We start from the raw sequence: 12,238 nt of genomic DNA on the forward strand, positions 1-12,238 counted from the left end.
CTACTCTTCTTTATTGGGATTGGCCAGTTGCTAACATTTTATACATATTTATGAGGATTTTGACAAATCGTCCTTCACAATGTTGAATATTTAGAATATCTGAGGATTGGAACTTTCATAATCACGCCTATTGTCGGCGTAAACCAATCGGTGGTTGGATTTTGTAATTTCCCGCCTTTCTCTTCTTAAGATTCGTGGGCCACAAAAACGTGCAACGCTATTGGCTGTGCGTCTTTATATATGAATTATTCATTAGCGATGTTCGCATGTCCAATAAACGGTAAGAAACATCGAGTCATAACCCGCCTTCTGACTGTTTTGCCCCTGCCATTTCGAGTGTGTAAACCTGTAGTGGTGTTTGCAGTCTATATAAAGACGTGTGAGAGCAGATTTCTTTCAGATGCGCTTAGAGCGCACAGGAGCTTAGATCGAGGGAAGGGAAGGGTCTAGCAGATAGTTCGAGCAGTTAGTTTAAATACTTCAATAAATAGGCGCATTGGGTAGTAAGAAACGTTGGTCACTTGGAAACCGCCATCGGACAAGTTCCGGTCACCTTTGGGTGCCAGGAGAGAGTCTTGGTGGCGTTTCAGAGCTGTTCCCTCTTTCAAAGCGGCGTGCCGAGGGAGGACGCGTCTCTTTGAATAGACAGGATGCACGGACCGCCTTCCAGCGACAGCGCATGCCCATTGCGCCTCATCAAGAGAGTTCAGTTCGGCATCATCAGCCCAGATGAGCTTGTAGGTCTTGGCTTTGGGAAGGGTATTCTCTTAATTCTTTGGACAGTAGCATATTGATCTGGCCTTCGCCTTATTTGCATCTGATCAGTTATGACAAATAATGTTGTTGTCCGTGCGCCAGACTTGTAGCTATCTTAGTTAGCTTAGCTTATTAGCCAACACGTTCTACGGAACAGTAAGCGCACGTTTTATGAAGGTGGTTTAAAAATAATTAGCGATATCAATAATACTTCTTTCTTTGTGTTTATCTGAAAGAATAAACAGTAACTTTCATAGGTAAAACCCCTTTTATTTGACGGATTGCCTTGTTTTCTTACGCATGTAAGCATACTTGCCTAGTAAACCCAAAGTTGCTCCACAAGTCCTCCGACTATGTCTTTCTCTTCTCATATTTTTGACAATAAAATGTAACAAATGAAAAATCATACGCATGCTCCTTTTTATGGTAATGCTTAAAGACCTACGTCTGCCTTTTACTGCATTTTTTTTTCCCCGGATGGTGGTGTTTTTAATTTTATTTATGGTATATTATTGCAGCAATATTTGAGAACTTGCCCTGGCACTTGACCTAGGTATTTAACGTTAATCAATCATCGCAGGTTAAGTGATATAGAATTGTATGGCATGAAGGAAACAACATTCCAATTTAATGTGGCAATTTTTGTTTTTGTAAAGATTTCTCTTTGCAGTAAAAGGTATATTCAAATACTCTTGATGTTTCTTTCGATTCGTGTATTAGACTTGGGGCCGTGGAGTATACCACAAAGCAGGATTTTTCAGTTTAAGCAGATACATTTAAGATCAAGTTGAACTTTCAAATAGGAATTTGCCTCAACTCTTCTATTGGACAGTCGTGACTTTGGGTTTAGGTTATCTGACTAAACTGGGAAATCCCGCTTTGTGGAATTATTTCTCCCCCCCCCCCCCTCCCCTGTGGAGCACTTAGAAATCTGATAAATGATACGACTAACCGTTTGTAACTTTACATAGTGACAAAGTCGCTATCTTAACTACTTTCTGAAGATCTGATTAAATGTTTTAATTTGTTTACTTATTTAAAAACAGTTCTTTTACTCAATTTGATTTGCTTCAAAACAGAACAGCTTTCTATATTGCATAATCTCTTGGCAGAAACGGATGTCAGTTACAGAAGGGGGCATCAAGTACCCTGAGACCACAGAGGGGGGTCGCCCAAAACTGGGTGGTCTCATGGACCCCCGACAGGGTGTCATAGAGCGGACGGGAAGATGCCAGACATGTGCAGGTGCTTCATAATCTGTTTTGAGTTCACATTTAAAAATTCTAATTCTGGTTTTGCACTACTCTATTATATATCAGGTTCTTGAAACAACTGAAATGGTGTTTTTGCACACTAATTTGTGACTGCATGTGATCACACAGGTAACATGACTGAGTGCCCAGGCCACTTTGGACACATTGAGTTGGCAAAACCAGTCTTCCATGTCGGCTTCCTCACAAAAATCATGAAAGTCCTCCGATGTGTGTGTTTCTTTTGTTCCAAACTGCTGGTTGACTCGGTAAGTATAACCAGGCACTGCAGTGTAGGCTGTTTCTAGCCATTTTCTCAGTTAGCCATGTTATAAATTATAGTGTAATGTACCTTTAGTCTTTCGCAGTGTTTTTCTGTGTGCTGAATGTTCTAACGTCTTCATATACTCTTTCCAGAATAACCCAAAGATCAAAGATATTCTCGCCAAGTCGAAAGGCCAGCCGAGAAAGCGCCTGACACACGTGTATGACTTGTGTAAAGGAAAAAATATTTGTGAGGGCGGGGAGGAGATGGACAACAAGTTTGGAGTAGAGCAGCAGGAAAATGACGAGGACATAACCAAGGAGAAGGTACTGCTCTAAATAAATGTACACAATCCTCACTGGTTGGAAGAGCTTTTGCTTACAAATTGAGCTTGTGCTAAAGACCGGTTTCCCTCCCCTCACCCTGGCAGGGTCACGGTGGCTGTGGCAGGTACCAGCCTCGGATCAGGCGCGTGGGTCTGGAGTTGTATGCGGAATGGAAGCACGTGAATGAGGACTCTCAGGAGAAGAAGATCCTGCTCAGCCCCGAGAGAGTGCACGAGATTTTCAAGCGCATCGCGGACGAGGAGGACGTCATCCTGGGCATGGACCCCAAATACGCGCGGCCAGAGTGGATGATCGTCACCGTGCTGCCCGTGCCGCCCCTGGCTGTCAGACCTGCGGTCGTCATGCAAGGGTCTGCTAGAAACCAGGTGAGGGCGTATTCTGAATCCGTGAAAGTTTTTCGGTTGTACTCATTAGTTTCATCTGCAAACTGGTTGGTGAGCTTAACAAGGCAAAAGCAACTTGTGGAGGTTTTTTTGTTTGTTTGTTTGTTTGTTTGTTTTTATTGATTTGAAATGTTCCCGTCCACCCCTCAGGATGACCTGACACACAAGCTAGCTGACATTGTGAAAATTAACAACCAGCTACGGCGGAACGAGCAGAGCGGAGCTGCTGCCCACGTTATAGCGGAAGACGTCAAGCTCCTGCAGTTCCACGTGGCCACCATGGTGGACAACGAGCTGCCGGGCTTACCTAGGGTTAGACACTCTGCTTCTGTTTTCATTCAGATATCCTGGGCCCAGCAGTGAGAGTGATTTTTAAAATCTAAAAAGAACTGTAATGGAATAAGGTATTTGAACCTTTTTTCAAGTCAACACAAATTTTAAAAAATAATAACTTCCTCTAAATTTTTATATCTTTACAAATTGGGTTTGAAAAAAGTGACATAAGTAACATATTTTGTAGGGCATGCAGGATGGCTTTTATGGCTTTAGTTCTTTACACAATCATAACTTGGAGGGTTTGCTCAAATCATGAAATTTCAGGCGATGCAGAAATCGGGCCGCCCGCTGAAATCCATCAAGCAGAGGTTGAAGGGCAAAGAGGGTCGAGTGCGAGGCAACCTGATGGGCAAGCGTGTGGACTTCTCTGCTCGAACGGTCATCACGCCTGACCCCAACCTCCAGATCGACCAGGTGGGCGTCCCTCGCTCCATCGCTGCCAACATGACCTTCCCAGAGATCGTCACTCCCTTTAACATCGACAGGTAACCCAGAATCATTTCCTTAAGTTTTTATGGTTTGGCCTATTTTAATGTTATCTTTAATTTTTTTTATTTACTTTTTATCTTTTCATTGCTTTCAACAAATGTCTATAAGACAAATTTGTAGAAAGATAAACATAGTTTGAGTCTGTAGTGACTAAAGTGACTGAAGTTGGTGCCGTAATATTTTAGAAATACCTGTTGCTCTTTGCAGGCTCCAGGAGCTTGTGAGGAGAGGCAACAGTCAGTATCCAGGAGCCAAATATATCATCCGTGACAACGGAGACCGAATCGACCTCCGATTTCACCCCAAACCGAGCGATCTTCACCTTCAGATCGGATACAAGGTAAAACGGAATGATTATCTGTCCATTATTCTATGGCGTCGCTGTTTTACGTTTGAGGCCCTTAAGTGGCTTTGCATCAGAGCAGCTTGTCTGTATTCCTCCTTATCGCTCATCAGGTGGAACGGCACATGTGCGATGGTGACATCATCATCTTTAACAGACAGCCCACCCTGCACAAAATGTCTATGATGGGTCACAGGGTTCGAATCTTGCCCTGGTCTACATTCCGACTCAACCTCAGGTACGCTACAAGTGCCTTTGGCTTTAGATGATGTTTCAAGCCACTCTGTGTGATGTCTGCCTGTCTGCGAGTCCCTTGATTGATGTCTTGTCCTCCCCAGTGTAACGACCCCTTACAACGCTGACTTTGACGGGGATGAGATGAACCTGCACCTGCCACAGTCGCTGGAGACGCGCGCGGAGATCCAGGAGCTGGCCATGGTGCCACGCATGATCGTCACACCCCAGTCCAACAGACCCGTCATGGGAATCGTGCAGGACACTCTCACTGCAGTGCGCAAGTTCACCAAGAGAGACGTCTTTCTAGAGAGGGTGCGTACTACACACCTAGCTAATTTGCACACCTAGCTGTTCACAAAGAACAGATGGTCTTGAAGAAGATAGTAGTAGTAGTAGTAGTAGTAGTAGTAGTAGTAGTAATAATAATAATATTGTTATTATTATTGTTATTATTAATAATAATAATAATAATAAGTGGTGATAGTGGTAGTGAAATGCATTGCTGTATGTGTGCTGTAATATCTCTGGCGTCCTGTGGGCTTTTATCAGGGGGAGGTGATGAACCTGCTGATGTTCCTCTCCACCTGGGACGGCAAAGTGCCACAGCCCGCCATCCTGAAACCACGCCCCCTGTGGACCGGCAAGCAGATTTTCAGCCTGATCATCCCAGGCCACATCAACGTCATACGCACACACAGCACCCACCCAGACGACGAGGACAGCGGCCCCTACAAGCACATCTCCCCTGGCGACACCAAGGTACTGCCACATGAGTGTGACGAGTGACGGCCCTGGTACAGCATAATGCGCCAGCGTGTCTCTCTCATAATGCGTCTCTCTCAGCTCTTTATACCAGTCACGTCATTCCCTGTAAGTCGTGGCTGAGTGTACTTGAAATGCATACAGTTTAAAAACTAATTCTTTTCATAATGCGGTATCAATTAACTTCACTCGAGTGCATTTGCTGCTGTTCCCTGCCACTGCAGGTCATTGTGGAGAACGGCGAGTTGATCATGGGGATCCTGTGCAAGAAGTCTCTGGGCACCTCTGCCGGTTCTCTCGTCCACATCTCCTACCTGGAGATGGGCCATGACGTCACGCGCCTGTTCTACTCCAACATCCAGACTGTGGTCAACAACTGGCTGCTCATTGAGGGTGAGATGGTGAAGGATGCTGGTTTAGTTCAGCCTGTCCCATGCGCTGTACCTTGTCGTGCCTCATGCTCTCTCCGTCACAGGTCATTCCATCGGCATCGGTGACTCTATTGCGGATGCAAAGACATATCTTGACATTCAGAACACTATTAAGAAAGCCAAGCAGGATGTGATAGAGGTGAGTCTCCATAAATGTTTACATTGCTAGGGTGTGTTTAACTGGTACATATGCTGATGTATTTATCTGTTAACTAAAAATGGCAAAGTTCCCAACAAATACCTAAAATACTTGCAGTCCGCCCTGAGATTTGTATGTGTGATGTCCTCAATCCCACACCCACGCAGGTCATCGAGAAAGCCCACAATAACGAGCTGGAGCCCACACCTGGAAACACCCTGAGACAGACCTTTGAGAACCAGGTCAACCGCATTTTGAATGACGCTCGAGACAAGACCGGATCCTCCGCTCAGAAGTCACTGTCCGAGTACAACAACTTCAAGTCCATGGTGGTGGCTGGATCCAAGGGTTCCAAAATTAACATTTCACAGGTGTGTTCGTGTGAGCATGTGTTCACATCAGCCGTGTTTGTTGGCTTGAAGCCGTTTGGAAGCTGTTATATACAGCTCTTGTGTGTCCTGCCTGTAGGTTATCGCTGTGGTGGGCCAGCAGAACGTGGAGGGCAAGCGAATCCCCTTCGGCTTCAAGCACCGCACCCTTCCACACTTCATCAAAGACGACTACGGTCCTGAGAGCAGAGGCTTTGTTGAGAACTCCTACCTGGCTGGACTCACGCCCACGGAGTTCTTCTTCCATGCTATGGGAGGAAGAGAGGGTCTGATCGATACGGCTGTCAAAACAGCCGAGACAGGTGAGGGAACAGGACCATGGCTGTTATAAAGGTTGTATTACAACACAAAATCAAGGTGTCATTTCTCTCGCCAGTTGCGTTATAGCGTATCCATAGTAACAGCATTGCGTTGTAACAATCATATTTAGAGCAGATGAAAACTCAGTTGGTTTTAATCGTCCTGTGGCCTACCTGTCTTGATTCTGTATATAGCTGCTGTACTTTCTAGGGAGACATTTCCAAATGTCCCTGAATCTTTCCCCTCTCAGGTTACATCCAGCGTCGTCTGATCAAATCTATGGAGTCGATCATGGTGAAGTATGATGCCACAGTGAGAAACTCCATCAACCAGGTGGTGCAGCTGCGCTATGGTGAGGACGGGCTGGCGGGAGAAGCCGTGGAGTTCCAGAACATGGCCACTCTCAAGCCCTCCAACAAAGCCTTCGAGAAGAAGTGAGTCCTCGAGGTGGTGCGCCGCGCAAGCAGTTGCAGCATTCTTTTTGTTTTTGTTTTTCCTCAGGGCATCACTTCCTGTCTGACATCCTCTTTACTTTGATCCGCAAGGTTTAAGTTTGACTACACCAACGAGCGAGCTCTCCGGCGCACCCTGCAGGAGGACGTGTTGAAGGACGTGTTGACCAACGCACACGTGCAGAGTTCCCTGGAGAGGGAGTTTGAGAAGATGAGAGAAGACCGAGAGATTCTAAGGGCCATTTTCCCTACTGGAGACAGCAAGGTTGATGACTATGCGCAGACCTTTAGGTTTTTTGTTTTTTTTAACAAGCCCAAAATGTGATTTTTGTGTTGAGTTCATTGTGTTGTGCAGTAATGGAGCGGTATACTCCAAAACCTTCAGGTGTGTAATCATGTGCTATGCATTTAAGTGAGAAAACCATTAGGTAATAGGATGGTTTAACTTGGCAGTAAAGTCTCCCCCCCCCCCACCCACATATTGATCTTTTGTCTGTCCCGAATTTTTTTTTTCCCTCTTCTGCAGGTGGTGCTGCCATGCAACCTGGCCAGAATGATCTGGAATGCGCAGAAGATTTTCAGAATCAACCCACGAACTCCAACTGATCTCAATCCTTTAAGAGTGGTGGAGGGTGTGTAATTTGGCAGACACACACACACACACACCCACTTATTTTTGGCCTTAAACTGCTGTATAAAGTGTGCTGAGAGTTGGGGAGTGACATAGATCCTCACAGTTCACATGGGCAGGACTTCATACAATGTTTTTAAAAAAGTTCTCACCCGTCTTGAGTTCTTAAAGATTAGAAATTCTTTGAGTGCGCGCCCCCCCCCCAGTGTGGATTAAATATCCTATGAGCTGGATTTAGCCGGGGGGGGGGAACAGAAGCCAAGCAATGGTGCTTGAAAACAGTGTCTCTTGTGTACATTTCATCATTGAACATTTAACCCCTTCATCCCCTCTAATCCCCGTCGTGTGCAGGCGTTCATGAGCTAAGCAAGAAGCTGGTGATCGTAAACGGCGATGACCCTTTGAGCAAGCAGGCCCAGGAGAATGCCACCCTGCTCTTCAACATCCACCTGCGCTCCACCCTCTGCTCCCGCCGTATGACGGAAGAGTTCAGGCTCAGTACGGAGGCCTTTGATTGGCTGCTGGGGGAGATTGAGACCAAGTTCAATCAGTCTGTTGTGAGTACGCGAAACACTTGCAAGATGTAAAGCATTGCCTGTTGAACAGGAGAATTAGTTGGAGGATGGTCTGGGATTCACATTTGCGTGGCCTTCTACTGCACGTGTTAGGTTCACCCGGGGGAGATGGTGGGGGCGTTGGCTGCCCAGTCTCTGGGTGAGCCCGCCACCCAGATGACGCTGAACACCTTCCACTACGCCGGAGTGTCGGCCAAGAACGTCACCCTGGGTGTGCCTCGACTCAAAGAGCTCATCAACATCTCCAAGCGTCCCAAGACCCCATCGCTCACTGTGTTCCTGCTGGGCCAGGCGGCCCGAGACGCAGAGCGGGCCAAGGACATCCTGTGTCGCCTGGAGCACACCACGCTGCGCAAGGTCACGGCCAACACGGCCATCTACTATGACCCCAACCCGCAGAACACGGTGGTGGCAGAGGACCAGGAGTGGGTTAACGTCTACTACGAGATGCCTGACTTCGATGTGACCCGCATCTCCCCCTGGCTGCTCCGTATTGAGCTGGATCGCAAACACATGACAGACCGCAAGCTCACCATGGAGCAGATCGCTGAAAAGATCAATGCAGGTGAGCTGTGATCGTATGGCTGAACTCGAATATGAATATTCCTGTTTTCTGCGAAACCTCTTTTCGTTTGTGATAGGTAAAGGTTGCTTCTCGCTTTTTCTCTCTGCCAGGTTTTGGGGACGATCTGAACTGCATATTCAATGACGACAACGCCGAGAAACTGGTTCTGCGTATCCGCATAATGAACAGCGACGAGAACAAGTTTCAGGAGGTGAGTTTTTTCCCCTGGAGTGAGGCTCGCTTTTTTCAAACCAGGCAAATGGCTCTCTGTTGCCCCGCTCCCCTGCCTGTAGTTATTGTACTCAGCAGCTGTCTGACCAGAGTTCAATCTGTTTTGTTCCCTTGGCCAGGATGAGGAAGTGGTAGACAAGATGGACGATGATGTTTTTCTGCGGTGCATCGAGTCCAACATGCTGACCGATATGACCCTGCAAGGCATCGAACAGATCAGCAAGGCAAGCCCTCTGAAGGCCGCATGCCCCTACTCCGCAAGGGACTCGGATGGCAGTGGTGTCTGTTTTCCTTGCGCTGACTTTGTCTTCCCTTTCAGGTTTACATGCATCTCCCTCAGACGGACAACAAGAAAAAGATCATCATCACAGAGGACGGCGAGTTCAAGGCTCTGCAGGAGTGGATTTTGGAGACGGACGGCGTCAGTCTCATGAGGGTCCTTAGCGAGAAAGACGTGGATCCCGTCCGGACCACCTCCAACGACATTGTGGAGATCTTTACCGTGAGACACGAGAGAATTCTTTGGCCATATTTTGAAAGCTTGCCAGAAGTGTGGGGTTTGTCCCAGGATGTTGGAAGCTAGCTGGTGGCTAGGGCAGGTCTCCCGTTTCCCATTTCTCACGTCTCGTGTCTGCTGTTGGCCCGCAGGTCCTTGGCATTGAGGCCGTGCGGAAGGCTCTAGAGAGGGAGCTGTACCATGTCATTTCCTTCGACGGCTCCTACGTCAACTACCGCCACCTTGCCCTGCTCTGTGACACCATGACCTGCAGGGGTCACCTGATGGCCATCACCCGTCACGGAATCAACAGGCAGGACACGGGGCCGCTCATGAAGTGCTCGTTTGAAGAGACGGTGAGAATGAGTGACTTGAAACTAAGTATTTAAATTCAGTAATCCCAGGTTAAGGAGGATTGTTTCCTATGAATAGCTCTTGAATATTTATGATTGAAATGCAAGAAATACCTGTTAATTAGCTGTAATTTGCCATTCCACATTTGTTGGGTTGTATTTGGGGCCGATGTGATGGTGCGTGCTGCATGTGCGCAGGTGGATGTGCTGATGGAGTCGTCCTCCCATGGGGAGTGTGATCCTATGAAGGGCGTGTCTGAGAACATCATGCTGGGCCAGCTGGCTCCCGCGGGCACGGGCTGCTTTGACCTGCTGTTGGATGCTGAGAAGTGCAAATATGGCATGGAGATCCCCACCAACATCCCGGGCATCAGCGTCGCTGGGCGTGAGTCGCACTTGGTTCATTTATTCGGTCGGTTTTTTTTAAACTTTTGGTTGGACTTTTTGAAACCTACATGCTTTTTCTTCTCCCCTACAGCAACAGGAATGTTCTTTGGCTCCGCCCCCAGCCCCATGAGTGGCATGTCTCCTGCCATGACTCCCTGGAACACGGGCGCCACGCCAGCTTACGGTGCCTGGTCGCCCAGCATAGGTGAGTGCGTGCTCTTGGTTTAATGCACAGCCCATCACGATTGATGATGAATAATGTTGATATTTGGAAAGAATGTTTTTAAGCTCCGTGTTGTGACTTGCTGCATTCCGTGTCCTCACCCGCAGCAAACCATATTCCGACTCACTGAAGGAGTCTCGTCTTGCTCTCTTGTTCTCTTACACACAACGGATGATTAAAAATGTTTATGCAGTCAGTTTAAATGTATATGAATCTCTCTCAGTGAGTGGGATGACCCCAGGAGCTGCAGGCTTCTCTCCCAGTGCTGCATCCGATGCCAGTGGCTTCTCTCCGGGCTACTCCCCAGCGTGGTCTCCTACACCCGGTTCTCCTGGCTCCCCAGGGCCGGCCAGCCCTTATATTCCTTCTCCTGGTGAGTCTCTCCCCCTTTTCATCATCCATATCTTTTTCAGTATTGGCCTTTTAATTTAAGAAAAATGACAAAATACTATTGCAATAAAATTAGCGCGAAGTGTGTTAAAATAACTTGTTTGCTCATCTTGCACCTTCACTTCCTGTCCTGCAGGTGGAGCCATGTCTCCAAATTACTCCCCTACTTCACCAGCATATGAGCCGCGCTCCCCTGGAGGCTACACACCCCAGAGCCCTGGCTACTCCCCGACGTCGCCCTCCTATTCTCCAACCTCTCCTTCGTACTCCCCGACGAGCCCCAACTACAGCCCCACATCCCCATCTTATTCTCCCACCTCTCCCTCCTACTCTCCGACGTCTCCCTCCTACTCCCCGACCTCCCCGAGCTACTCTCCAACATCCCCCTCCTATTCCCCGACGTCACCTTCGTATTCTCCGACGTCACCTTCGTATTCTCCGACGTCACCTTCGTATTCTCCGACGTCACCAAGCTACTCGCCCACGTCACCAAGCTACTCGCCCACGTCGCCCTCGTATTCGCCGACGTCGCCCTCGTATTCGCCGACGTCGCCCTCGTACTCCCCCACGTCGCCCTCGTACTCCCCGACGTCGCCCTCGTACTCCCCCACGTCGCCGAGCTACAGCCCGACGTCTCCCAACTACACCCCCACGTCTCCCAGCTACTCCCCAACCTCTCCATCTTACAGCCCCACCTCTCCCTCGTACTCGCCCACATCCCCAAACTACACCCCCACCAGCCCCAACTACTCTCCGACGTCCCCCTCGTACTCGCCCACTTCTCCATCCTACTCTCCATCCAGCCCGCGCTACACCCCCCAGTCCCCCACCTACACCCCGAGCTCTCCCTCTTACAGCCCGAGTTCTCCATCTTATTCCCCCACCTCTCCAAAATATACCCCCACCTCTCCGTCTTACAGCCCCAGCTCTCCCGAGTATACCCCCACCTCGCCCAAATACTCACCCACGTCGCCCAAATACTCACCCACTTCTCCCAAATACAGTCCGACGTCTCCAACGTACTCGCCCACTACACCCAAGTACAGCCCTACATCTCCCACCTATTCTCCAACATCTCCCACTTACACCCCAACCAGCCCCAAATACTCCCCCACCTCCCCTACCTACTCCCCAACATCACCCAAATACTCCCCCACCTCCCCTACCTACTCTCCCACTAGCCCCAAGGGCTCCACCTACAGCCCCACCTCCCCTGGCTACAGCCCCACCTCTCCAACATACAGTCCAGCCATCAGCCCTGATGACAGTGATGAGGAGAACAACTGAAGCTGATTGGAGGAGAGGCGCTGTCGTGAGCCCTTTAACCCTGAGGGAACAGACAGTATTGCCACTCAGCATGGGCCGTTGTCGTGGTGATTCAGAGAGGAAACGAACCTTGGGTCTCATGCGTGAAAGGTTTTTTTTTTGTTGTTTTTTTTTTGTTTTGTTTTTCCCTTTAATCTGTTGGGCAATTCCTATGTAGCCTTTTCAAGCAAGCTCTATTTACT

The 12,238-nt window shown here is 48.4% G+C and overlaps 1 protein-coding gene across 3 annotated transcripts; it reads left to right on the forward strand.

Annotated features, from left to right (window-relative positions):
- Positions 1–404: 404 nt before the first annotated feature.
- polr2a (RNA polymerase II subunit A) lies at positions 405–12,154 on the forward strand. Of its 3 annotated transcripts, XM_081697832.1 has the most exons (29): positions 405–737; positions 993–1,013; positions 1,869–2,001; positions 2,139–2,275; positions 2,424–2,597; positions 2,702–2,983; positions 3,152–3,313; positions 3,602–3,822; positions 4,034–4,166; positions 4,283–4,407; positions 4,508–4,718; positions 4,956–5,165; positions 5,393–5,561; positions 5,644–5,738; positions 5,906–6,109; positions 6,207–6,429; positions 6,678–6,861; positions 6,973–7,144; positions 7,406–7,511; positions 7,862–8,067; positions 8,179–8,650; positions 8,761–8,861; positions 9,001–9,105; positions 9,201–9,383; positions 9,530–9,733; positions 9,929–10,115; positions 10,209–10,322; positions 10,564–10,713; positions 10,867–12,154. In XM_081697832.1, the coding sequence occupies exons 3-29, from the start codon at positions 1,875–1,877 to the stop codon at positions 12,015–12,017; spliced, it is 5,808 nt and encodes a 1,935-aa protein (XP_081553958.1). In that variant the 5' UTR covers positions 405–737; positions 993–1,013; positions 1,869–1,874; the 3' UTR covers positions 12,018–12,154. The 3 variants fall into 3 exon arrangements, with proteins under 3 accessions (XP_081553958.1, XP_026876714.1, XP_081553959.1); XM_027020913.3 differs by lacking the exon at positions 993–1,013; XM_081697833.1 differs by lacking the exons at positions 405–737; positions 993–1,013; positions 1,869–2,001; ... (1 more) ...; positions 2,424–2,597; positions 2,702–2,983 and having other exon boundaries at positions 3,266–3,405.
- The last annotated feature ends 84 nt before the right edge of the window (positions 12,155–12,238 follow it).

This window comes from Electrophorus electricus, chromosome 15, assembly GCF_041902795.1.
Source record: "Electrophorus electricus isolate QZ-2024a chromosome 15, ASM4190279v1, whole genome shotgun sequence".
Taxonomy (NCBI): Eukaryota; Metazoa; Chordata; class Actinopteri; order Gymnotiformes; family Gymnotidae; genus Electrophorus; species Electrophorus electricus.

Coding starts and splice junctions, on each gene's coding strand:
- polr2a (XM_027020913.3), top strand. CDS start 651: ATGCACGGACCGCCTTCCAGCGACAGCGCATGCCCATTGCGCCTCATC. Junction 6,430..6,677: donor TGTCAAAACAGCCGAGACAG/GTGAGGGAACAG, acceptor TTCCCCTCTCAG/GTTACATCCAGCGTCGTCTG. Junction 10,714..10,866: donor CCCTTATATTCCTTCTCCTG/GTGAGTCTCTCC, acceptor CCTGTCCTGCAG/GTGGAGCCATGTCTCCAAAT.